Raw genomic sequence first — 25,602 nt, 5'->3', positions numbered from 1 at the left:
CGGACTGATGCACCCTGCGGGGTGGGCTGGGGTGTGCTGAGCGTCTGTGCGCGCTCTGCCGCTGAGTGCCGACAGAAGGGCCGCAGCCCACGCCCTCCTACCCTCCCGCAGTTGGCACCCACCTCCTGTCCCCTTCCATAAAGCGAGACTACGCAGGGGCTCTTCGGATTTTTTTTTTTTTTTTTTTTTTGCAAAACATTCTTTTATTAAAAGAACAAGTGCTGTTTACGAACTGCCCTTCGTACAAATAACATCCGTTATACAAAGATACAAGATCCGGGTTATGCACAATTCCAGGCTTGGAGGTGGCAGGGGAGCATCGCCTTTGGGCTGAGGATATCAAGGTTTTAGAAAGAATGAAAAAGGAGCCCCTGGGTTTGCAATCTGTGGCTTCCCCTCCCTGCTCCCTAGGAAGGGTCTGCTACATGGAAACAGGTTGGGATAGAAAGGGGGCGAGACGGGAGCAGGGGTGGGGTCTCCAGTCCCACCACCCAAGTCCCAAGTTGAGCTGGAGAAAGTGAACAAAGGGGAATGAAGGCACCCCTCAGTTCCCAACTTTTCAGTAGGTCAAGACAAAGTGGTCGGGAGCTAGACACACTCTCAATCCTGATGGACACGGCGGGAGAGAGCCAAGGCTACTTGCCCACCTTCCTTGGAATTCCCAGTTGAAGTTACCTGAATCCCTCTAGGCACCTCTCCCCAGGAAAATAAGTTGAGATAAAGGAGAACTGGGTGCAAGCTGCCTACCCCTAACTGGCCCATTGCACACCAAGGAAGATCCTAGAAGCTGGCAGGGGGAGCCTGTGCCTTTGAAAACCTGTCTTCATTTCCAGTTTGGGAAAGAGAAGCGTGGAGGTTACCCTTTCTCGGAGCTGGCCCCTGGCTTGGGCTCCTCTCATTCCTCTAGACCCTTCCTAAGAGTCTGGGGTGAGCACCTCCCTAGAACTCAGTATGGGGGGAACGGGCAGGGGTCCCCTCATCAGCCTCAAGGTCAGGACACCTTGAGGCAGCAGCAGACCCAGGAGCCGGAGGGGGAAAAAACCCCACAAATAGGAAAAACAAACCAAGACAATCCTTAAAGTGTCATTGTCCATGGAGAGGATCCACCAGCTCTGAGCTAAGACAGTCAGTGCCACATAGACACCCTCCCACCCCGGGCACAGCCCTGCACTCACACCGTGTGTCACACACACAGGGACAGCCAGCCAGCCATGTGGAGACCATGCCGTGGGACAGGGGAACCAAGGGCCAGGAGGCCACAGTCCTGACGGCTGGTCCCGGCCCTGTCACTGAGCCCCTTCTAGGCTTGGAGCTGTCATCTGTGATGGGAGAATATGGCTGAAATGACCCCTTAAAGACAGGTCCCTTCAGCGCTGGCATGCACCAGTTGTGATCCCACAGCAGGCACTGCCTCTATATGCACCCCCACTCACACCTCCTCACTGAGGGTGGGAACACCTGACTCCACATGCTCACCCACTCACACCTCCTCACTGAGGGTGGGAACACACGAAGCTCTGCTCTCATGCGTTTCCAAACTCTGCTTCCGCTCTGCAAACCACATCCTTCCCCTCCCCACAAAGAGATCTACAAATCTGGGTCCCTTCCCACCCTCCACCATCCAAATTCACGCTCAAAAAAGGGACTGAGGTTAGGAGAGGGTGAGATCGTTACAGCCATCCCCCTGCGTTGGTATTCTGCTCCTCCTGAAGCTTTCGAGACCTTTCCTGTTGAAGCTCCCTGAGAAGGAAATGCCACTACCTCTCTCACGAGGGACAGGGGGAAGAGGAGAAGAGGGCTGCACCCGTTCATACCCAGCCTGGGCCCTGTCTTCAAATCTAACCTAACCGCCACAGTAGCCCAGTCTGGGGAATGCAAGCGGCTTGGGAAAGTTGGAGAACAGACACTTGGAGATGAGAACCCCAGGCTTTGGGTTGGGTTGAGGGAGGGAAGAAGTGTTCTGGGTGGGGGTGGGGGGTGGGGTGTCTTGGTTTCAATGCACAGAATCACCTGGACCTCTCACTCTTCAACATGGCAACCTCGGGGTAGACTTCCCTTCCCATCCAGACAAAAGTTAAGTTTCGCTCTAAGTGGGCCAGCCTCGGGCAAGGGCGTGGGTGTGAATGAGCAACTCTTCTAAGAATCTCTGAAGGTTACTTTTCTTTTTTTTCTTTTTTGAGACAGAGTCTCACTCTCTCACACAGGCTGGAGTGCAATGGCACAATCTCGGCTCACTGCAGCCTCAGCCTCCCGGGTTCAAGCAATTCTCGTGCCTTAGCCTCCCAAGTAGCTGGGATTACAGGCACGTGCCACCACGCCCGGCTAATTTTTATATTTTTGATAGAGACGGGGTTTCACCATGTTGGCCAGGCTGGTCTTGAACTCCTGACCTTAGGTGATCCGCCCGCCTCAGCCTCCCAAAGTGTTGGGATTACAAGCATGAGCCACCGCGCCTGGCCTGAAGGTTACTTTTCTTTTCAGTGGTTTGGGGCAGGGAGTTACACAGCTTAATAGATTAAGATGAATAAAATGCTGAATTCTATCATTTCTTTCTAACATATTTAGCATTAATAAAAAGTGAGTATTTCTGAGGTCATCACAACTGCCTCCCCCTCCCCCAAGCCCTTGCAAGTGCCTAAGAAATTGCCTTTGAAGGATTCCCACCCCCCTCCATTATCAGCTCCCTAACATCTTACAAAGTCTTATCAACAGGAATATTAATATTATTTTCAGTATCAGAAAAAAAAAAACAGTTGAGCAGCACAGGCAAAAATATATCTGCACTACGTTTCTGTCGTTGCCAAAAATATACACATCTTCTTTTCTTTATTAAAAAAAAAAAACAAAAAAAAAACCCAACAACAAAAACCCAAACAGAAACACACACAGAAAAATCCACACATGCAAAGAGACTGACAAGGCCGGAGCCTGGGGAAGCTGGAAACCCCTACCCTGGGCTCCAACCCCAGTGCAACTGAAACAGGGACAACAGGCTTCGCCTTGCCTCTCGCCTCTCTCCTGACTGTCCACTCAGCCTCTGTGCCAAGGGCCTGGGAAGGCAGGGACTCTCTGAAGGTGAGAATTGCCCACTCTACCCTGGGGAAATAGCTGGTGGGTGAGGGGACAGTTGTTAGTCAGCTTAGTGACTCCCCTGGTTGGTGGGGGTGGGGTGCAGGAGGCAAGCTGGCTAATTCTGAGAGGGAGGCTTTTGCTAAAAGCAGTGGCATGTCCCCCCACCTTACGCCCTCCCCCAAGCCCTGGGGCTCCCTTTGTGCCAGAGAAGAAGGAGGAAGCTATCAGTGGGGTAGGGGGCCCTAAGGGGGCCCTGAGACCATGTGGGGTCAGGGGAGGAAAGGCAGGACATTACCCTGATTCAAAGCCCCGTGCCCCCAGTGACTCTCCAATATTGGAGTACTGCTCTGGTGTTTGTTAACCATTCATGCCCCCAGAGAGGGACCAAAGTTGGTGAGGTGGGGAGGGTGCAAATAAGAGCTGGGAGGTCCCCTCTCTGGCGCTGCTTCATCTGACCACTGCGCCTATCCCTGCCCTTGGCTGCCCTGGGTCCAGGGGGAGAGAGACAGGCAGACAGACACATACACACACACACACACACACACACAGGCACGCACACACACACTCACACACTGAGTCGGGCAGCTCCATCTCCCCACCCTCGGCACTCCTAAGTCCAATAGTGCAAACAAAGGGCGGGGCACCAAGGAAGGCCGGAGCCTCCCTGCACCTGCCCTCTCCTCCCCATCACGGGGCCCCAAGAGGTTGAGGAGGCTGGGGCTGAGTGTGATGCTCTCCTGCCCCTTCTCCAGCCCCCAACATCTGTGGGCTTTTACAAGCTCAGCTTGTGCCCTGCGCTGGGGGGAGGGATGGCGAGAAAAAGTCCAAGGGGTCCCTTCTGCCATCTGCCCGAGCTGGGAAGAAACTGCAGGTAAAGTGGGTCCAGCCCTTCTTCCATAAAAGATTTCCCCGCAGGGACAGGCCCAGGGCCTCTCCCTCCACTTCTCCCCATTTAAGTGCTGATCCATTTCATGCGACAGGTCCAACCGACCCCCTACTTCTGCCATGGCCCACTCTGCTCTCGGGGGGAACCTTCAAAACATTTGCTGGGGGTGGACCTCCTAGGCGGGCTTGCAGACTGTCCTTCCTCTGAGCCTCACAAAGCGGACAGTGCGGAAAGGGAAGGGGGCCAGATGGAGGGGGCTCCCCTCTCAGTCTCAGTCCTCGACACCAGGAGCTCCCCACACTCCCTGGACCTCAGCACAGGCTCTGGGTCAAGGCTCTCCAGGGTCTGGGCGCAGGCGCCTGCTCCAGGCTAGGACCCCTCAGGCCAGGATCTGTTCCCTCCACTTGGGGGGTCATGAGGGGTAAGGGTGGATTTAGCCTTTTTCCTGGTTGGCTGAGGCTCCTTTGTCAGCGGTCTGGAAAGACAGGGAGGGAGGCCGGGGGTGTGGAAAGTGTCAGGTCCTAACCCCCAGATAAGAACAGCTTCCTGGGCCAAGAAAGCTGCTGTGGGGTGCTGAAACGGGGCCAATGGAAGCCTCTGGCCTGGGCTCTGAGGGGTGCGCACCAGGGCCGATGTGCAGGGGTGTGAAACCACCCTGCAGAAGAGCACCGGGCTGCGTGGGCATGTGCGAGCTAAGGCCGTGTGCCCTCAGGAGAGGGAGAGAGGGCCTTTCTGACATTGGCCTACCCAGAGGGTCATCTTTTTCTAATTGGTCAGCTGAGAAACAAAATGGCTTTTTCTAATTGGTCCTCCCGGAGGAAGGCTGTTTTCTAATTGGTCCTTTTCCTCTGAGCCCATGCTCAGATGGGATCTTTCTTGGCCCTGCAGGAGGGCACCCATGTGCAAGCAGAGGCCCTGGGGTCTGAGGCAGGGTACTTTGCTGACCTAGGGGTTGCTTCCTTCCCCCTGCCGAGGTACCTGATGATAAGCCTTCTGACAATCCATCTCTACCCATCCCTCAGAGGGGAGGCAGGAAGGCCCCGGGCCCCTTACTCACCCCTCCCTTGGGGCCACCGCCACTGCCGTCTGCTCCCGACAGGCTGAGGAAGGGGTTGGTCTGGGCAGTGAGGACTGGGGGTCCGCCTGCTGCTGCCACTGCTGCAGCTGCAGCTGCTGCGGCCATGAGACTTGTGTTGTTGCCAAGCGAGGGAGCCACTAGGGCTCCAGCGGGCAGCAGGGGTGGAGCAGACGCTGTGGGCAGCAGGCCAGGGGTACCCGCAGACAGCAGCGGGGTGGAGCTTCCTGCCAGCAGGCTGGCCATGGGCAGCTGGGAGCCCCCAGCCATCTGCAGGCGCTGCAGCTCCCGTTTCTGCTGGATCTGCTGGATCATCTGGTAGACAACAGTCTGGTGTTCCTGCAAGGGGGCCAGACTGCTTGTTGGCCAACAGTCTCGGGGGTCTCTTCCCTGCTGCCTGCCTGCCCTGCCTGGCCAGGCCCCACCCCATCACACTGGAACTAGGAGGCAAGAGGACTGTGAGACAGTCAAGGTACTGTCTCGCATTTCCCACTTAGCCTCGGTCTCCCCATCTAGACAAGAAAATGGTTGCATGCCATTGGTATTTGCCAGCTGCAGCACTGCCGGCCAACAGCAGGGTATTTAATATCTCTGGCCCTGCCCACAGAATCACCCCTCAGCTCCTAAGACAACCACAGATGCCCCCAAGTTGAAAAACACTAAACTAGGTCAATAGTTTTCTTTTCTTTTCTTTTCTTTTTGTGAGACGGAGTCTTGCTCTGTCACCCAGGTGGAGTACAGTGGTGCGATATTGGCTGACTGCAACCTCCACCTCCTTGGTTCAAGCGATTCTCCTGCCTCAGCCTCCCAGGTAGCTGGATTACAGGGGCCTGCCACCATATCCGGCTAATTTTTGTATTTTTAGTAGAGACGGGGTTTCGCCAAAACTATTGACTAGGTCAATAGTTTTCAATTCGCCGGACGCAGTGGCTCACGCCTATAATCCCAGCACTTTGGGAGGCTGAGGCCGGTGGATCACTTGAGGTCAGGAGTTCGAGACCAGCCTGGCCAACATGGTGAAACCCCATCTCTACTAAAGATACAAAAATTAGCTGGGCATGGTGGCATGCACCTGTAATCCCAGCTACTTGGGAGGCTGAGGCGAGAGAATCCCTTGAACCCGGGAGGCAGAGGTTGCAGTAAGCCAAGATCATGCCATTGCACTCCAGCCTGGGCAACAAGAGTGAAACTCTGTCTCAAAAAAAAAAAAAAAAAAAAAAAGTTTTCAATTTCCTTTCTCTTTTGTTTTATTTGCTTCTATCATTTAAGATTCATTTATTTTGCTTTGAATAGTCAAAGCATTCTTAATGTCCCAGAAACCAAAATAATATATCAAAGTTTACCTTAAGAACTTACTCCTCTTGCTCCCATCTGGTCCCTACAGGCAGCCAGCTGAATTGGTTTCCTGTCTAATATTTCTTTATATGAAAATGTTTATTTCTCTTATTTTTTTCAACTCCGTTTTGTTTTTGAGACAAGGTCTCATTCTGTCACCCAGGCTGGAGTGTATTGGCGCCATCTCAGCTCACTGCAGCCTCTACCTCCCCGGTTCAAGCGATTCTCCTGCCTCAGGCTCCCGAGTAGCTGGGACTGCAGGCATACACCACCACGCCCAGCTAATTTTTTGTAGAGACTCAGTTTCGCCAAGTTGCCCAGGCTGATCTCGAACTCCTGAGCTCAAGCGATCTGCCTGCCTCAGTCTCCCGTGCTTGGATTACAGACATGAGCCACCACGCCCGGCTGCTTCCCTCATTTTTAAAAAGTAAAACTCCTTTTCTCCAAAGGTAGTTTCAGCCAACCCAACAGGAGACAGACCCAAAGAAGCTGCTGTGGTTGAGGGTGGTGTCACCTGCACAGCCACTTAGACCCTGGAGTTTCCCCTGAATGCCTTTGGGGCTGGGACTGAAACGCTCAATAACTGAGGACTTGCTGCCTTCCAGAGTCTCTCACCAGGATGCGACCTGGGGCTATTACGGCAGCCCTTTCTCAATGCCCAGGGGACCCTGGGCATGATCTTATCCCCCTTACCTGCCATGGATGCTCCACAGGGCCCAGCCCCAGTCCCACAGGCCCAGCCTAGAGCTTCCCCTCCCTCTGCCTGCTCCTGCCCTCTCCTGGCTGGCCCTGATCTTCTGAGATGTGCCCTTCCAGGCAGACCAAAGGGCCCCTGAGGCAGGGAAGGGAGGGGCATTACCGGGGTCAGCTGCGGGGAGGCCAGAAGCTGCTGGAGTTGCTGGAGCTGCTGCTCTTGCTGCTGAAGGAGATGTCTCTGCTGCTCCGTAAGGCTGAGGTGGGGGGGGGGGGGCGGGGGGACAATACACAGATCATGGGGGAGGGCCAGGGAAACACTCCTGCTTCCAATCTCAAGCCCCCAGACTCCCTCAGACCCAGGGGAAGCAAGGCAGGGATGTGCGATCTTAGAGCACTGTGCTCATAGGGTGCAGCAGGAGGGATGCAGGTCTGATTTAGAAGAACTGTCCCAGAAGGAAATCCTAGAGTGTAGGACAGGAAGTCAACAATTCTTTTGTCCCTGGGGAGCTACCGTCCAGAGGACACACATGTCTAACAGTCTGTGGAGTCCCTAGAGGCCAAGAGGTGACTAGGATTATATACCCTGTGAGACCAGAGGCCATTTTTCCTTTTAGGGATTGTGGGTATTTTGGGGAAAATCCCTCCCTTCCCAGAGCCAGCCCCCCACCCTGTTCCCCTTCCCAGGGCTGAGCTCTCCCTCACCTGTTGAGACAGCCTGGCAGCTGCAGCGTGGGGGCCCCGCCAGCCTGGCTCAAGCTTGCGGGGTTGGGGGCAGCGGCCCCATTCAACCCCCCAAGGAGCCCATTGAGGGGCAGGCCCCCACTGCCTGCCAGCCCCCCCAACAGCCCCTCAGCCATGGGCATGGCCCCCAGCCCCGCTGCCCCGGGTGCCCGGCCCAACCCGTTCTGCGGCTGGGGCGGGAGTGGGGCAGGGGCCCCAGGCAGGGCCAGGGGCAGAGTGGCAGGGCTCTGCTGGAGCAGGGGCAGCGGTGGGGGCGTGCTGTGGAAGGACAGCGACGAGCTGCTGCGGCTCGGGCAGCCTGAGTGTGGGTCCTGGGGAGGGAGGGGGAAGGGAGGGGTCAGAGGACCAGCATGACTTTTCTGGCCCCTGGCCCAGCACCCACCAGCATTCTCACAGAGCACAGCAACCCCCACTTCACCCCCAGGCACCCTGGAAGAAGCAAGGTCCGGGGATGAGGGCTAAGAATCCAAATTGTCTTCACGAATCATGTTTCCTGACCCCTTCCTGGGAGCCCAGCGCCCCTCGTCATCCTCATTTAATAATGGACAGTGATGATGGTGGTGACCATCTGGTGAACCAGATTCTGGGCTGAGGGCTTGACCTGTGCTATCTCGCTATTCTCATTTTATGGGTGAAGCCATTGATTCTTGCACAGGTTAAGTAACTCTGCACGCAAAAGCACTACAGCTGAAGTGAAAGGCTCAGGTTCGAATCCTATGTCCACAATCCAATGGCTTGGGTGACCTTGGGTTCAACGTGTCTTAGTTTACTCACTCATAAGCTAGGGGGTAATAGTAGTACCTATTCCATAGGCTTACCATGAAGACTAAATGAATGCTTTAAAAAATCTTAGCATAGGGCATGACAAAGGGCAAGTGTGCAATTAATGCTGGTTATTATTATAACTGCCCAAGTCACACAGTTAATAAATGGCAGAGAGAGAACAAGAACCCAGTTTGTTGGATTCTAGTAATAACCACAACACAATAGCAACTGCTATTCCAACCGCCACCAGTTACACAGGAATTATTTTGTGTGAGGCGCTATAATAAACCCTTCACAAATACTTCTCAAAGAGGCCTTCCCTAACCACTTTCTATCCACAGAAGCAGCCCTCCCCCGTTCTCTCTCTCAGCCCTCAATTTCTCTCCACCCTAACATGTCTCCCAGTTTGTGATTACTCCTTCTTTGCTTGGGGTAGCCTATCTTCAGAAGCAGCGCTGTGCCGGTTTTGCTCACTGATTGCTTAGCCAATGCCTGGCACTAAGTGGGCACCTCATAAATATTACTTGATTAAGGGAGGACTGAATGGATCAATCAATTGCTCAGTCAGTCATTTCACTGCCCAGCCTCCAATAGCTGCGGGGAAGAGATGGGACCAGGAGAGCCTTGAGTCTCCCCCTCCTTCCTGCCCCGCTCCTCGTAGCGCCCACCTCAGAAGAAGTAGACAGCGAGTTGTCCAGGCCGAGGCTGCTCTTTCCCGGAGGGCTCTTGCTGGTGCTCAAGGAGTCGCTGCTGCCGGCTGTGGGAGGGATGTCACAGGCTGCAGTCAGGGCCACTCCGGACTTCAGGGCGGGGGCCTCTCTCCCGGGCTGGGCGGGATCCCCTCACCTTGGGGAGGCAGGCCATAGGGCCCAGGGACAGGGCCGTTGGCGGCAGGCAGGGCAGCAGGCAGGGCAGGGAAGGGCACAGAGAGCTGCACGTTGAGAATCTGCAGCCGCTCCTTTTTGGCCGTCAGGCTCAGGATCTGCTCTTGCAGCCGCTGGTTCTCCTTCTGCAGCGCGTGCAGCGCCTTCAGCATCTCCACGACTGCGGAGAGAGCGAGGAACCTGAGGGCGGGGCGAGGAGCGGCGGAGGCGGGACCGGGGGCGGGGCCTGGAGGCGAACCAGGGCTCAGCACTTAAAAAGGAGGTGCCATCCTAAGGAGGGACACAGGTGAGTTCTGAGAAGAGAGGCGGGACTTGGGGAGCCACAGGTGTGAAGACCTGGGGCGGAGCCTGAGGCTGGGGTCGAGGCCACAGGGGTCAGGAGAGAAGGGCGGAAGTTGTGGTTTGGTAAGGTCGGGGCCCGGAGGCCACGAGGGCCAAAGGTGGGGCGCTGAGGGCCCAGGGCCGGTAGTGTGGCCCGGCAGGGATGGGAGGTGAGGCTCGGGGTGGCCGAGAGTCAAGGCTGGGGCGGGGCCTAAGGGCGGAACCTTAAAGAAGCTTGGGGACCTCGGGGAGAAAGGTGACTGTTGGGGCCCTGGGGCAGTCGTCCCGACCGGCGCCACCCCTCCTCACTGTTGACGCCGGCCTCCCCGTCGCCCTGCTTCTCCAGAAGCTGCTCCATGTTAGTCGTCCCTGGGGCCGCCGGGTCTAACTGGCCGCCCCCACAGGGTGCAGAGGCTGTCTGGTCGAAGAGCGCGGGGAGGCTGCTGATGGGGGACCTGCGGCCAGAGGGAACCTGGGTTCAGTGGACCCGACCACTCCAGGCTCCTCTGGCCATTCCCCCGTATCCCCCAGGGGTTCCAGCCCGCGCTGGTCTCTCCGTCCCTCCTCCCTCGGGTGTCCCTCCTGCCCCCAGCCCCTCCTCCAGGCTGCCCCTTCCCTCACATGGAAGACAGACTCTCCTGAGGGGAGGTCCCCCGACACCGGAAGCTGCAGTCCTCCAGGTCTGGCTCTTGGAAGAAGGGAAGGCTGGGATCAGCGTGGAGGAGTGGTCGCTGCCTCAGGGTCCCCGCCACCGAGGTGGATATGGGATTGGGACCTCACCGCAGATCCCTTTCCCCAGGAATCCCCAACCCCAGACTGGCAGTTCAAGGCCAGCGCTGAGGGCCCTGGCTTGGAAACCCTGCCCCTGGGAGGCAAACCCCGAGCATCTGCTCTCTTCCTCCTCTGGGCTGAGGGCTCCACTGTCTGGCTTCTTTCAGATCCACCGCCCAATTCCTTTCCTGGGATCTTCAGAGTTATAGAAATTTGAGGTCAAGACAGACCTGGATTGAACTTAAACCTGACATCAACTTTTGTGACCTTGGGCTCCTAACCAGCCTCTCTGAAGTGACTGTTATTAAGATTAAAAGAAAGTAATAGATGTGAAGTGTTTACCTGAAGGGTTTAGCTGGCATGTAGCAAGCCCTTAATGACTGCAGCTATTATCATAATTAGCTCTGTATGACTTTTTACATTCATCAGATCCCTAATCAGAAGGCAAAACTAAAACTCCTCCTTGGGCCACAGAATCCTGATCTGAGTTTTAACAAATATATCACCCTACTCTGTCGTTCTTAAACGTGGAATCATATTTGTCCCCTTTAAGGCTTACCTGAGTCGGCAGCCTGGCTGTAGGCCCCGCCTCCCAGCCTGACAGGTGGTCTCCCTGCACCAATCAGCTTCCTGGGGCTGGGCTGACTCTCCAGGGAGAGGGCGGGGAGCTTGTGACCCGCCCCCTTAACTCGTAAATACCCGGAGAGGTTGAGACCTCCGTAAGCGCTGATCTCAAGGACGCACTACGAAGCCAAGGGGGTGAAAGCACTGGGCTTGGAGTCAGGAGAACAGAATCTGAGCTTTAGGTCTGCCATTTCCTGCCTTGAGGAAGTCTTCCATCTCTGCCTTTTTCTTCTGTGAGATGGAGCAGTAACTGCCCTGCCCTGCCTTCTCGCTGGGTTCTAACGTGAAAGTGTACCCTGGTTTGCTGTGTGTGTGGATTTTTTTTTTTTTTTTTTAAGAGACAGGTTCTCCCTATGTTGCCCAGGCTAGTCTCCTGAGTAGCTGGGATTACAGACGGGAGCCACCGCGCTGGGATTTTGTTTGTTTTGAGAAGGAGTTTTGCTCTTATCGCCCAGGCTGGAGTGCAATGGCGCGATCTCGGCTCACTGCAACCTCCGCCTCCCAGGTTCAAGCAATTCTCCTGCCTCGGCCTCCTGAGTAGCTGGGATTACAGGCGCCCACCACCACGCCCAGCTAATTTTTGTATTTTTAGTAGAGACGGGGGTTTCACCATGTTGGCCAGGCTAGTCTCGAACTCCTGATCTCAGGTGATCCACCCGCCTCGGCCTCCCAAAGTGCTGGGATTACAGGCATGAGCCACCACACCCGACCTGTTTGTTTTTGCAGGGAGGGCAATGGCCAGAGGGAGGGGGCAGCCAGAAAGTTCTCCCATTCTTTCTGGGGTCCCATGCAGGTGATGGGTGTCAGACCTTTAGGAAGAAAGGGGAGAGGGGGTCAGATATTCACATACCTGTGTGGCTGCTCTCAGCTTGGGCGAGGAGGGGATTAACGGCACCCATGGGGGTTCCAAAGATGTGGGTAGAAGGGAGGCTAAAGGTAGAGCCAGCCAGAGAAAACACCTAAGGGAGGGAGGTAGAATCCCCTGGCGGTTATTCTTGGATCTAGAGCACAACTGTGTGTACCCGGGTGAAGGGGGCTGGGTGTGCTGGGGAGCAGAGGGGACCAGAGCCCGGAGGGAGGTCTGATCGCAACTCAGCCCAGTTGCTCCAATTCCCATGGAAGGCTGGGGTCATCTGTCAGTCTGTCCCCAACCTGCCCAGGAAAGGAGGAGCCCAGGAGCCAGGTCTCACCTGAGTGGTGGAGATAGAAGCAGAAGAGGAGGGGAGGGTGCTGGTGAATGGGGAGCGGCTGAGGCGGGGCAGGGCCGAGGTCCCTGGGGGCCCCAGGAGGCTGGAGGAGAGAGGGGTGCTGCAGACAGCCCGCAGCATCCCACCACTGTGGGAGATGGGGTCCTTATTACTGGTGTAGATGCCTGCAGGCACAAGGACAGAGGGAAGCACGTGGTTACCCTCCACCCCAGACTCCTGCTCAGCCAGGTGGCTGTGACAGCCCCTCCCTAGCTCGAGTGCTCCCTGGGATCTGGCTACATGCCCCAGTCTAACCCTCTTGCTGCAAAGATGTCACTTCCTGCCTGGGTGACATCTGCTTGCTGCGCCTGCTTGTTAAACTGCCCTGCCAAGGACTAGGGAATTCCTAGCTTTTCTAATCTCCCTCCCAAAACTTGGTAAAACCTTCTGACAATCTGCCCCCAATCCTTTTCACTCCAGGCATGCAGAGGGGGATGTCCTGAAGGTGACTGTCTCCTCCATGCTCTATCTTTTGGAGCAGTATCCATCCCATTTCCTTCTAAGTGCATGTGTAAGCTCTGTTCCTCACTAGACTGGCTGGGCCCTGAAATGCCCTCTGTCCCCAGGGGTCACTAACCTGCCCCTAGTAAGGGGGACTCCAGGCTCAGGCTGGGCAAGCTCCCAGAAGGCCCAAAGGTTCGGGAGGCCAGACCTCCCAGGCCGGAGCTGACCAGGGAACCTCCAGAGAAGGGTGAGGCAGCAGTGGCGGTAAAGCCAGCCAGCTGGGCACTGGGCAAGGATGGGGCAGCTGGGCCCCCAGTGCCTTCCTTGTTCCGGCTGCCCTTGGGACGGCCTGGCCCATGGCGGCTCCTCTTGCTGGCTTTGTGCTTCTTCTCCTTCAGGCCTGTCTCAGGGGTCTCATCAGCAGGCACAGGGGTGGCACTCAGTGCGGGCATCCGTTTGTGGGTGCCTGCCGAGGCCCCAGACCCCGTGACGTGGGGAGACTTATAGTCCCCAGGGGAGGGCGCCCGGGCCCGGCCTGAGCTGGAGGTGGTGGTGGAGAAGCGCATGATGGGCCCAAAGCCAGAGAAGACCACCTTCTGCTCAAAAAGGTCAGCCTTAGGGGGCTCGGGGGCTGAGGGAGAAGGAGGGGCTGAAGGGGCAGGGGCTGTGGGCTTGGAGTACTTGTCCTCCTCTGGCTGCTCCAGCTTGGGGAATGCAGAGAAGTCAGGGGAGCTCTGCAGGGACGAGACTGTGCACAGAGGGAAAACGGTTACAGCTGGACCCCAGATCCCCGCACTCCCTCCCACTCCCGCGTGTACTGGTGGGAGAGAGCTCTGGTCCACGAATGGGGATGCCTGGTTTCCTGTCTCAGCTCTGCCACTGTCTGTGTCCTGGGATGAGTACCCCCGACCCCTCCAGCTTTCCCACCTGCAATAAAACGGGGGAAAGTAACTCGCACCCTACTGGCCTCACCAGATGACTGTAGCGATTCTAGGACATAATGTTAACAGGGGTTCTTGCAAAATTGTACCTTGCAGCGCAAATGTAAGGGATAAGGAATACTGTTATGAGGTTGGTGGGGTGGCCCCTGAAGGGGAGAGGAGAAGAGTTCTGGTTCAAGAAGGAAGGGTTTAGGGGCAGGTTTGGAGAGGAGGGGATTCCCCATCTTTATCCTGAACCAATGGAAAAGTAAATGAGATGCAAAACCAATATGCAAAGTCCCTTGCCAGAAAAGCTCAGGACAAAAGGCTGTCCCTGCTCCCAGCTTCCTCCCGGATGCCCACTCACCTGCAGGCTGGAAGGGCCCCCCGGAGGAGGAGGAAGAGGAGGAGGAAGAGGAGGAGGCGGAGGTAAAACTGCTCACACCTTTCCCACTGCTCAGTTTCTTCCCTTTATGACTCAGGCTATGGCTGGAAGACTTTTTCCCCTTTGAGTCCCTGCTGCTCTCAGAGGTCTCCTGCGTGCTGGCCTCGTGGTGGGAGGAAGAGGAAGCCGAGGAGGAGACCTGAAGGAGAGGAGAGAGGAAGGTTCAACACCAGCTGCCTGGGCCTGTGCTGATCCTGATGTGGGAGTGAAGCAGGAGGGCACAGGACCTCGCTCAACTGGGAGAGCCCACAGCTAGTTTCATGAAGGACTTCCGGGCAGGGAGTGGCCGGGAGCTCCTAGACCAGGGATATGGGGAGGCAGCTGTGGCACTCTTGGGTGTAAGGCAGAGGGGAATTCATTGAACCCAAGAAGGTGTCTGTCTTTCACCTTAGGCAGGGAAGATGGAAGCTGAGAGGGAGATGAAAACAGTCCCAGAGTCTGAAGAGATTTACTCATTGGTCCATTCATTCATTGAATACTTAGGATGCCTAAGAAGGCTGGACCTATGCTGGAAGTGGCAAGGCAGAGAAGAGGACCCACAGGAGAATGGGCTTCTCTGGTGCCATCCTGGAGCCCTCCAGCTACTACCCCAAACTTCAGCCCCCTGGCTTTCCACGCATTCTCTGACCACCCCATGCTCTTCCTAGACAACCCGAGATTGCACACACTAAGCGTTTGCCAGGGCAGCCTATCCTTACTCTTCCTGGGAAATTTCTCATCCTTTAAAATCCAGCTTAGAAGTCCCCCTTCCCTGAAGCCTCCCTAAATACTTCAGGTGGAACAAGACATTCTGTCCCCTTATTTCCAGAGAACTGTGCACACATGACCACATGTCAACAGCTGCCACTCTGCACTGAAATGTTCTGTCCTATCTGAGGCACCAGAAACCAAAGAGAGCGGCAGGGTGGTGGTTGAAGGAGCGTGGGCTCTAAGTCGGGCAGAGCAAGGATGAGCCTGGTGGGCTCTGCCCTTCACCACCATGTTTTTGTTTTTTCTTAATTTATTTTTGAGATGGAGTTTCACTCTTGTTGCACAGGCTGGAGTGCAATGGTGCGATCTCGGCTCACTGCAACCTTCAATCACCTCCCATGTTCAAGTGATTCTCCTGCCTCAGCCTCCCAAGTAGCTGGGATTACAGGCACCAGCCACCACACCCGGCTAATTTTGTGTATTTTTAATAGAGGCAGGGTTTCACCATGTTGGCCAGGCTGATCTTGAACCCCTGACCTCAGGTAATCCACCTGCCTCGGACTCCCAAAGTGCTGGGACTACAGGCGTGAGCCACCGTGCCTGGCCTCACCGCCATGTTATACTGTGCAAAGTCTCAGCGTTGATGAGTGTCAGTGTCTTTACAGGGAGCACTATGCATATGTGGTGAGTTGGAAGCAGCATGATGCCAGATACATGGTATAGGGTCAATAAATGATGAGATGTCCAATGGCAGCAGCTGCAGAGACAGTGCTGTGGGCAGGTGAAGAGCACAAGCCTTCAAGCTAGACTGCATTGGAATCTCAGCTCTACCACTTTACTAGCTGTGTGCTTTTAGGCAAATTACTTAACCTCCCTGTGCCCCATCGTCTTCATATATTAAATGGGGTTCGTAAATTTCCAACCTAATTGGATTATTTTGAGTATTAAATGGACTAATCTCCATATGCCCTTCCATCTCCTGGTTCTAGAACACAGCCTGGCATGCTGTGCATTCATTCGTGCTTCAGGCTGCTGCCAGGGAAGGCCCTTTTCCTCCTAGTAGCGACCAGGTATTCAGTTAATCGTGCTGAACAGATAAATGCTGAATGCAGGCTGGACCGGAAACGAGAGCCACCCTGCACTGCCCCTCCCGGGCGGAGTCCTGGTCTCTGTCTTCCTCTTTGTTCTTTTCAACAGCTGGAGTTCTGAAGGGAGCCAGATGTGGTTCTGAGAGCAAGGGAAGAGGGGCTGGGGGGAAGGGTAGCCAAAGTGCTGGGGCGAGTGGAGGGGGATGGGCAGAGTTCTCTGGCATGTCCAAGGGACATCCAGTTACTGGAAAAACTCCCAGATCCCTGGCCATTTCTTGCCACCTGCCTGCAGGCCCCTGGAAAGGTCAGAGGGCATGAATGACAAGCTCTCCAGGTGAGCCCTGGGAAGCAGGGGAGAGGTTTACTGGGGCAGTTGCCACAGCAACATCACCCTGGAAACCTGATACCTGAACCTCCTGCTAAGGTGCCCGGAGCTCTGCCAACCGTCTGAGGTGGGGTGGAGGTGAATGGGCAATAATGGTGACAGGAGGTAGCAGTTTCTCCATCTCCCCCAACCCTCCCAGGTTCTCCTCCCATGGGGAGGGCAGGTTGTAGGGAGCAGGGAGGGCTGTTCCAGCTTGGATTAGTAATTCCCTGGCCTAGGGTAGGGCCTGCCTATGGCTCATCCAGATGTTGCCCATTTCTGGAGACAGGCCTGACATACCATGCCCTGCTGGGAATGGTGGGATGAGTGGGAGTTTCGGGATACTGTCCAGGGGCCTGCCCCCCATGCCACCTTGGTCACAACTTTCAGCCCCTCCAACCTGCACGGAGTGGGATTTGGGTTGGGTGACAAGCTTTGGGTGTCCTCCTGATGGGGCACAGGGGACGTCCTCTACCGATCTCTGGGGACACGGGCCCTAGAACTTGAAGAGCAGGCCTGAGTGCCGTCCCCCACTCTCTGCAGACAAGAGCCCAGGGCTGAGGCCCTCTGGACAGAGGCAGATGGGAGTATCTGGCAGCCAGCACCCCAAACCCCCAATCCCATGGTTGGTCAGTGATTGGTGGCCCCTTCTAGGCTGGAAGAAGGAGTAGAGGGTATGGGGTGGGAGGGGAGTGGCATTAACTTGAAGTTGTGGGGAGGGTGCCCAGGTCCCTGGCTCACCAACCTCTCGCCCCCGCCTCCCTCCCTCTGCCACCCCAGACCCACACACCATCCCTCCTGAAGGTGGGCAGTAGTACCTTGTCAGCAGTGGGGACCACAGGCGGGGTGAGGATGCTGGGGGGTGACTCAGGCCGCTTCTTGTGCTTCTGCTTAAGGCGTTCTTTGTCCTTTCGACTCTGGAGAGGGAGAGGTGACTAGATATTGTGCTGGGGGGCTGTCTGGGCGAGGACAAACATGACATGTGGGTGTGGGGAGCTGACACCCTCTCAGGGATGGGGTTTTGTGGGTACCATCTCTCCCTGAGGAGGGCTGGATAATGGGCTGGGCAGGAGCAATTCAGGCAAGTTCCTATGAGAGCCAACAGCCCTTCCCCCGGCCCCGCCTGCTAAAAATAGCCTGTCCCATTATCACGCCAGTGCTACAGAGCACCACGCGCGCGAACACACACACCTGCAAGGGTGTCCACCTGGGACACAGCTGCACAGAGGGACAGGAGCAGGGCACGCTGTGCTATGTGGCGCGAGGGAACGCAGGCATGAGCACTTACACCCTAGGCGGCACATGGCTGGACTGCGGAGACGTGTGCAACGTGCAGAGCCATGTGTCTGGGGCTTGGGGGACACTGTGATGTCATGGGGAGGACCCAGAGGAACCACTAACACAGCCACAGGGAAGCCAAGCTCCCACCTCACCTCCCCCGTTTCACTTCAGACCCCTCCTGCCCTCAGTGGCCTCAGAGGAAGGAAGAAGGCAGGGCCAAGACCTTAAGGGCACCTCATGATGGCTTCTTGAGCCATGTTTGTGAGTCTCCGAGTCCCTGTGCGGGAGTGATGGCAGGTGGGGGAGGGCTTCTACCTTCTTCTGGCCCCTCTCATGGTGGGTGGGGTGCTTCTCCTGCTGCGTGGATGGTGAGGCTGACCGGCTTCTCCTCCCAGAGATGAAACCACTGCCACCTCCCCCCATGCTGCCGCCTCCTCCTCCAGCGCTTCCTCCGCCTCCCCCGCTGCTGTGCCGGGATGTCTTCTGGGGGAGAGATTTGAGAGAAATTGCAAACCCTCCTCTCACGGGCTTAGGGAACGCTTCCAGAAGGTTAGAGGATCCTGATCCTGGGGGTCAGCCCCATGTGCCCCGTCTGTCACTAAGAGGACCTCATGTCCTCTATGATGCTCTGCTCAGCAGAAGGGCGTTCCCCAGCCTGAAAATCCTAGAGCATTCCAGCTGGCTCGTCCAATGTGCAGAGTCAACCACTGAGGCCCAGAAGAGGCAAGGATGCGTCTGGGCCCCAGCAAGGCCCAGGTGGAGGTGAGACTGGGGCCCGGGTCTTTCATTCTCTCCATGGTGCCCTCCTGGCTGACTGAGCCATGGCCCGTTTCTACCTCCTTCCCTGGAGCAGAGGGCGTGCAGGGGACCCTCGTGGGGAGTCTGTGCTCCCCTGCACTCCATATCCAATCCTCCCTCCAGACACTTGGCTCAGCTATCACCCCCTTCTCCTTTTTCCTGGCCCCTCCCCTCCACCAAACACAGTGGTTCCTCCTGTCCCAAAGGATATGCTGCCCTTAACTTGAAGAAAGGGGGGAAGTTAAACATCAACACAACCCAAACAACCCACATGCTGCGTCTCCTCCCAGCCAGGGCCTGCCTCCCCCATCCCCTTCACTACAGACCCAGCCTGATGGCTCCACCCTCCCCGGGGTTACAGCTGCTCCCTCTAAGGTCACCAGCTACCTCCCAACTGCCAAACCCAAGGGCTAATTTCAGGCCTTATCTGACCAGTGGGCAGCTCCCCAGTGTTGGACACAGCTCCTACCTGCAGAGCCCCATACCCTGCAAGGCCCCCTCTTTTGTGGCCCACCTGATCTATCCTTGTGGACAACCTGGGATTACAGCCCCAGCCTTATAAGCCTGGAGCTGCCACTACACCCTGCCCAGGAGTCTGACATCCACCAAATCTAAATGTCTCCACATGGTGCCTCCTGCAAACCAAACCAAGCTCACTACCTTGTCCTAAGTTATCATCAAACCCTGAAACCAAGGTGACCATGTAACTTATGATCCAAACCTGGACACTTTCAAAAATGAAACAGGGGAACTAATAATTACACCAGGACAACAGGTATAAACTGGGACTGTCTGGCGCAAATCAGGACATGTGTTCCCCCTACAGAAGCCAGCTGTACCCCTTGTTCATGGCACCCCCAGGTATTCAAGCTCCATTTACCCAGTGTCTAGAGCCTAGATCCTAAATGTCACCCCCAACTCCTACTTCTCAGCCACTCCCACGATTAGGCAAGTCTCCCTAGAAATGGTTCTAGCATTCAGCCTTACCCCTCCATCCCCCTTCTTGCAGCTGTCTCCCGGCCACCAGCCTCAGCCCTTCTGATCTAGCCTCACAGCGGCTGCCAGGGTAATCTTCCTAAAAAACAAATCTGATCATGTTACTCTCCTGCTTACAGGCCTGACAAGCCTGTGGCTCGGGGGTAGATCCAAGCTGCAGCCAACTGCTCCAGAATACCTCACAGCTTCTGGGACACACAAGTCTCTCCACAAACACAGACACAGAGTAGCACCCTTTCCAGCCTCCCCCTGGACCCCTGAAGCCTGGGGCAGAGGCAAGCCCAGCTCGGGCCCTGCTTTCTCACTTCATCTCCTGCCTCTTCCCCACCAAACACCCCATTCTCCCGCCGCTCACCCATGCCCTTCCTCATCTCAGGACTTTGTCCACGCTAGTCCCTCTGCCTGGGACTCGTTTCTCTGTTTGGCAGGCTCCTGAGGGCTTTTCAAATTAGGCTGCCCGTTCTAAATCCCATCTACCAGCTGCAAGATAAGTTATATGACCTCAATGAGCCTTAGTTTACTCACCTGTAAAATGTGGAAAATATAGCACACCTAGTTCTTAGGGTTGGTGGGGGGACCACACAAAATAACACATGGCAGGAACTTTGTCCTAAGGCGGAGGCATAGTAAATGCTGCCTCCCACACAAATGTTGGTTCTTACTTTGATTTCCACCTCCACTCAGCTTAAATGCTACCTCTTCCTTGAAGCCTCCTAGACTCTGACAGGCAGGGTCTGAGCTTTGTCTTTTGGGACAGACTGCTTGGTCCAGCTCTGATCCACACACCTGAAGCTGTACTTTATTCCTCATCGAATGAAGAGCTCCTCTTGGGCAGGGACTGGTTTTTTTCCCTCTCTGTCCTCCTAGCACCAGGCACTGGCCTGGCCCAGAGCCCATGCCCTCTAACCATCTCACCACAGCTGACTGACCCGCTCATGCGCTGGCTGCCGGGACTCACCATCTTGCTGAAGTGGTATTTGCAGTAGCCGCAGTACTTGACGTTGTCCACCTCCAGCACTTCTTCCTCACACAGCAAGCCTGCCATTTGGGCACTAACCAGAGAGGGCAGCCTGAGACGGCTGAGGCCACAGATCAGATGAGCCCCCTTCCTCCCACCCTCCCAGCCCCCTGCTGAGGCGAAGCCAAGACCATCCAAAGCATTGCCACCACCATCAAAGGGACAGCAGCTAGGATGAGCCTGATCAGTGGCCATCCAGGACAAACCCAGGGGGCGGGGGGTGGGACGGGGGTCTCACCAGGTGACGTGGAAAGCTTGTCGACATCCATGGCGGTTACAGGTCATGCAGGCTCCCGAGGCCGCCTTGCTCTCCCGGCCCTGCTCCTCGCAGATGTAACAGGTCTGCAGGACACAGTGCAATCGTCCCCTCCTCCAGGGAGCCCCTGTTCTACTGATGGTCCTTAGGCCACCCCCTCCATTCCATTTGCTCTCTACAGTCTTAGATCAGTGCTATCCCACAGAACTGTCTGCAGTGATGAAAACGCTCTACGGTCTGCGCCGTCCAAGACAAATGCCACCCGTCACATGGGCTATAAGCACTTGAACTACGCCTAGCGTGACTGAGGAACTAGATTCTAAATTGTATTTAATTTTTGTTTATTTTTATTTATTTATTTGAGACGGAGTCTCCCTGTCGCCCAGGTTGGAGTGCAGTGGCACGATCTCGGCTCACTGCAACCTCCTCTGCCTCCTGGGTTCAAGGGATTCTCCTGCCTCAGCCTCCCGAGTAGCTGGGACTGCAGGTGCCCGCCACCATGCCCAGCTAATTTTTGTATTTTTCTAGAGATGGGGTCTCATCATGTTGGCCAGGCTGGTCTCAAACTCCTGACCTCAGGTGATCCACCCCCCTCAGCCTCCCAAAGTGCTGGGATTACAGGTGTGAGCCACCACACCCGGCCTGCTTTTAATTTTGATTAATTTATGTAGCCACGTGTGGCTGACGGCTACTATGCTGGGTAGCACAGTCCTTGGATGGTGAGCTCTGAAAGGCCAAGGCCTTTGTCTGTCTTGCTCACTAGGGAGCTTATGCCCACCTCTGTGCCTCTGCCCAGGCTTTCTTCTGCCTGGAACCTGGGGGCCCTCACCCTCCTGGAAGCTGGCTCCTTCTCATGCCCCAGGTCTCAGCCTAAATGTCTCCTTCCTTTACCATCTGGTCTAAAGTAAGCCCCCACCAGGTCTTTATTTTAGTGTCTTATTTTCTTCACAGCATTTATCACAAATTGCATTTACTTTGCCTTTTTACTGATATTTATAGTCTTTGCATGCAAGAACTTGCGTTCCATTGAGCGGGCAGCACACCTGTCTTGATCAGCACCAAACAGCGTGTGCCACCTACCTTGCACCAGGTCTGGCACATAGTAGGCACTTAATAAAATGTATCCAGCGAATGAATGAATGAAGTACCTGCAAAGGTCTACCCTCTGGCAGAACTACTGCAGGGGAGCCTACTATTTCACCTGAGTGCCAGAGCATGAGTGTGTCTGTCAACAGAAGGGTGGTTCACTGGTAGGTACCTACCCACCTCCCAAGTTCCCTTTCAGTGCTGGTTGGACAGAATCAAATGACACTGGATAAAGAGAGCGTTGGAGGAACCCATGGATGGGAGGGAACTGGTACGGGACACGGCGGGGGGCCGCTGACCTTGTTGAAGCGATCATGAGGCACGTACTGCAGCACGATGGGCTCCATGGTGAGCACGTTGGCAAATTGCACCTCGGGGATGTAGAGGGCACACACCACATGTGCCCAGCCTGGGGCAGTGTGGGGGTGGCCTCAGCTGCATATGGCAAGCTGGAGACTCCACCCCTTATGACCCCATGCTGCAGACTGTTCCCTCCTCCACAGCCTTCCCATCAGATTCCAGCGCCAGCCAGGGAAAGGAAACCCGGCCTCCACCCCAACCCAGTCCATTCCTGCCTTCCCAGACCCTGCTCAGGGGGCCTTGCTGACCTCAGCAGACGAGCCCACCTCACCTCCATTATCAGTCCTCTTCAATGCTCCGTCTTTGTGTGGGCACAGCTCACACCTCTGCCAATGCAAGAGTGCACAGGGGTTGGGGGATCTGCTGAGCTGGGCCCTCCCTGAACACGTTCAAGGGGTCCCAGGCTGAAATGCTAAGCTCTAGGGTGGATGGATGGGGCTACAGTGGAAACAGGATTGGCCGTGAGTTGGTAACTGTTGAAAATGAGGAAGGGGACATGAGATTCATTATAGTTTTCCCTCTACTTTCATATGAGTAGGAAACTTCCCATAATAAAAAAGTTCAAACAGACAAAAACCAAAGCCCCATGCCTGAGGTGGGGCAGAGGGAGGGATGAGCGTGAGGCAGAGATGGGGTTGGAGGTAGGTGTGCAGGAAACAGGAAGTCTGTGTGACAGAGTTAATCCCACCCCAGCCTCGGCCTCAGAGTCCCCTAGCTCAACCTGAGACGCTCAGGTGTGTGGGAGGGGCAGGGGAGTGGAGAGGGGCAGTCTGGAACTCACCACCCTGGCTGCTCGCTCCTGAGATTCACATTTCCGGCAGAACCAGGGTCCCGTTGGCACCTGAACGATGCCATAGCAAGCTGAGGATGGGGAGGACAGTCGCTGAGCAAAGCTGTCAGCCAGTGGCTTTTTCCCAGGGTAACTGGGGGAAGGCGGTGACTCCAAAGGACTAGAGCCAGTTCCAGCAGTGGGGGCTGCTCCCCAGTCTAGGGGTCACTCACTCAACAGCAGGACTGCCCAACCGCACAACACCAGCCTTCAACCACACAATTAAGCACTTCAAACAAGGCGGGAAGTCTGAGTCTTTGACCTTAAACTTCTAGAAGATCCTCCCCCCCACGCCCTTTCTGGACTTGTTTCCCAGCTCCTTCCCCGGACCAGCCATCAGCATCAAGAATAGAGAAAACCAGAGGGGACAACAGTCACGACCGTCAAACACGTTTTGTTGTTGTGGGCGGGGGGATTTCTTAAAGGGCCAGTGAGGGACGAGGCGGAGAAGTAGGGGGTCTAGGGACCTCATCTTCTACCTCTAAGTATCACAGAGTCAGGTTAAAAGTCAAGGCTGAGGGCAGGTGCGGTGCTGGGAACCGAGAGGAGCGTGGCGGGAAGAGCCCCGGGCCACAGCATTCAGGGATGTCCCAGGAAGGGGGGCCCGGCTGCCTGTGCCAGGCAGGCGGGAGATGCCAGCCTGCGCCCTCGGCAAGATTCCTCAAGGAGTTAACTCCCGAACCATGTGCTGCTGGGGGAAACTCCAAGCCTCCCTCTTCTCGATTCCGGCCCCCTGCACAACCTCTCTCCTATCCTTAGCTCTTCCCCGGCGGATTTTAGGAGTCCCTTCTCCCCTGGGACCCTTCTCTTCCCTTTCCAAGTCCGCTCCTCCCATTATCCGGAAGCGAGGGGGGATGACGCCCCCCCCTTGACCTCTTCCTCCCGGAGCCGGGACCAAAATAACCGGGCGGGAGGGGACACCTCGCAGGTAAACATTCCCCGGGCAGCCCCGACACCGGCGGTGTGGGGCGTGGGGAGTTCACTCATTGCTCCCTAGACTCTCCCCAAACTCCCTCAACTTAGGGTGGGGGGCGCGGAACTGGAACAATAGGCAAGAAAACAATGCCTGACCCGGTCTTCCAGGACCGGGCGGGGGGAGCTCCCCCTACGCCTCCCTTCCCTTCAGGTGGGGTGGGGGAGGGGCGCGCGAGCCCCAGGAGGTCTCCGGAGGGCGCGGCCGGGGGCGCCCCGCGCACGCCGCCCCCGGGGTCCCGCCGCCCCCCGCGGGCCACCCCCGTACCTTGGTGGACGGCCACGCTGCACGCGTGCCCATCGCAGTAGACCAGCGGGTTCTCGGCCCAGCCCCTCTCGTCCGAACATACGCAGCAGCCTCCTACCATCTCCTTCATACTCCCATAAGCTCCCTCCGGGGCTGGGGCGGGGGGCCGGCCGGCGGGGGTCGGGGGTCAGGGGGGAGGGAGGGAGCGGGGGGCCGCGCGCCTCCTCGCCCCCTCCTCCTCTTCCTCCGCCGCCGCCGCTTCTTTTCTTTGCCTCCTCCTTCCTCCTCCTCCGCGTCCTCCTCCTCCTCCTCCTCGCTCGCTCTGTCTGGCCGCCCCCCCCGCCGTGCTCTCGCCCTCATGCCCCGACGGGCCCCCCCCACAACAATGAGACTCGCACGCCGGGCTCGCCCCCTCCGCGCCGCTCGCCCGGCTCCTAGGGCCGCCCCGCCGCCGCGTAGCCCGGGCCCGGCGGGGGAGGCGCCGAGTGGCACATCGCGGGCGCCCGCCCGCCCCGCGCCGCCCCGCGCCACCCGCTCACGCGCCGCCCCCCCGGCCCCCCTGCCCGGCCGCGGCAGCCATGGCCGCGCGCCTCCGCTCGCTCGCTCCCGGCCCGCCCGCCGCCAGCCGCCGGGTAAAGTCTTAGGTTCAGGGAACAAAGCCTGGCTTGGTAGGGAGCTTTTCGCTCTTTCGCTCCTTGCTGCTTTGCCTGCTTTCTTTTTCGTTTTACGGCTCTGGGTCGTCGCTCCCGAGCCCTCCCTCTGCCCGCCCTCCCGTCTCGAGCCCCGGGTCCCCGAGTCTCCAGCCCCCTCCGCCAAGTCTTCGTCTCTGGGTGGATTCTTCAGCCCCAGGGAAACTTCGGAGTAGAGACCGGAGGAAGGGGCGCTAGGAGGAATGGGAGCGACGCGGGCCGTTCGCCCCCGCCCCACCCCGTGTCTGGGGGTCTTTGGTTGGCCGCCCTCGGGCTCTTTCCTCGGAGGCCACTCTGGAGGGCAGACGCTCTCACACGCAGACATTTATTCATTCAACAGATATTTATTAAACGCTCGTTGCCAGTCGCTGGGATCGAGTAGAGAGCAAAACATATTCCTGCCCTCGGGGAGCTTCCTGTCGGGTTCACAGACACACACGCACGCACAGGGACTCAGAGCCCCAGAGACACACACCGAGGCACCCACAGACACGAGCTAACTCCCAGCTTCAGTCACACCACTGACCCTCCCAGAGACACGAACCTCCGCTCTAGCCCCGCGGGTGCGCTTAGAGACCCACGAGAGTTAGAGACCCGCAACCACGAGGTGCTCACGAACACCAGTTACACTTGACCTCTAGGCACGCACACAGACACACAAGGTAACTCACACGCAGCACTCCAGAGGACTAAAGTCCCTGC

The 25,602-nt window shown here is 56.7% G+C and overlaps 1 protein-coding gene across 2 annotated transcripts; it reads right to left on the bottom strand.

Moving 5' to 3' along the window:
- Positions 1-160: 160 nt before the first annotated feature.
- On the bottom strand, positions 161-24,705 carry MLLT6 (MLLT6, PHD finger containing). 2 transcript variants are annotated; one of them, XM_054458032.2, is made up of 20 exons: positions 24,233-24,705; positions 22,945-23,024; positions 22,435-22,489; positions 22,103-22,212; positions 20,700-20,803; positions 20,402-20,495; positions 17,965-18,129; positions 17,187-17,285; positions 14,149-14,365; positions 12,995-13,609; positions 12,361-12,542; positions 12,021-12,129; positions 10,397-10,463; positions 10,085-10,230; positions 9,417-9,614; positions 9,239-9,327; positions 7,767-8,116; positions 7,228-7,318; positions 5,016-5,372; positions 161-4,433 (listed from the first exon to the last, which is right to left on the bottom strand). In XM_054458032.2, exons 1-20 carry the CDS (start codon positions 24,339-24,341, stop codon positions 4,392-4,394), a joined length of 3,279 nt encoding a protein of 1,092 aa, XP_054314007.1. In that variant the 5' UTR covers positions 24,342-24,705; the 3' UTR covers positions 161-4,391. The 2 variants fall into 2 exon arrangements, with proteins under 2 accessions (XP_054314007.1, XP_054314006.1); XM_054458031.2 differs by having other exon boundaries at positions 17,965-18,132; positions 24,233-24,704.
- Between the last annotated feature and the right edge of the window lie 897 nt (positions 24,706-25,602).

The sequence above is a fragment of the Pongo pygmaeus genome, chromosome 19 (assembly GCF_028885625.2).
Source record: "Pongo pygmaeus isolate AG05252 chromosome 19, NHGRI_mPonPyg2-v2.0_pri, whole genome shotgun sequence".
NCBI classification, from domain to species: Eukaryota; Metazoa; Chordata; class Mammalia; order Primates; family Hominidae; genus Pongo; species Pongo pygmaeus.
The sequence above is the reverse complement of the archived record's forward strand: the minus strand, read 5'-3'. Positions and strand labels throughout refer to the sequence as shown.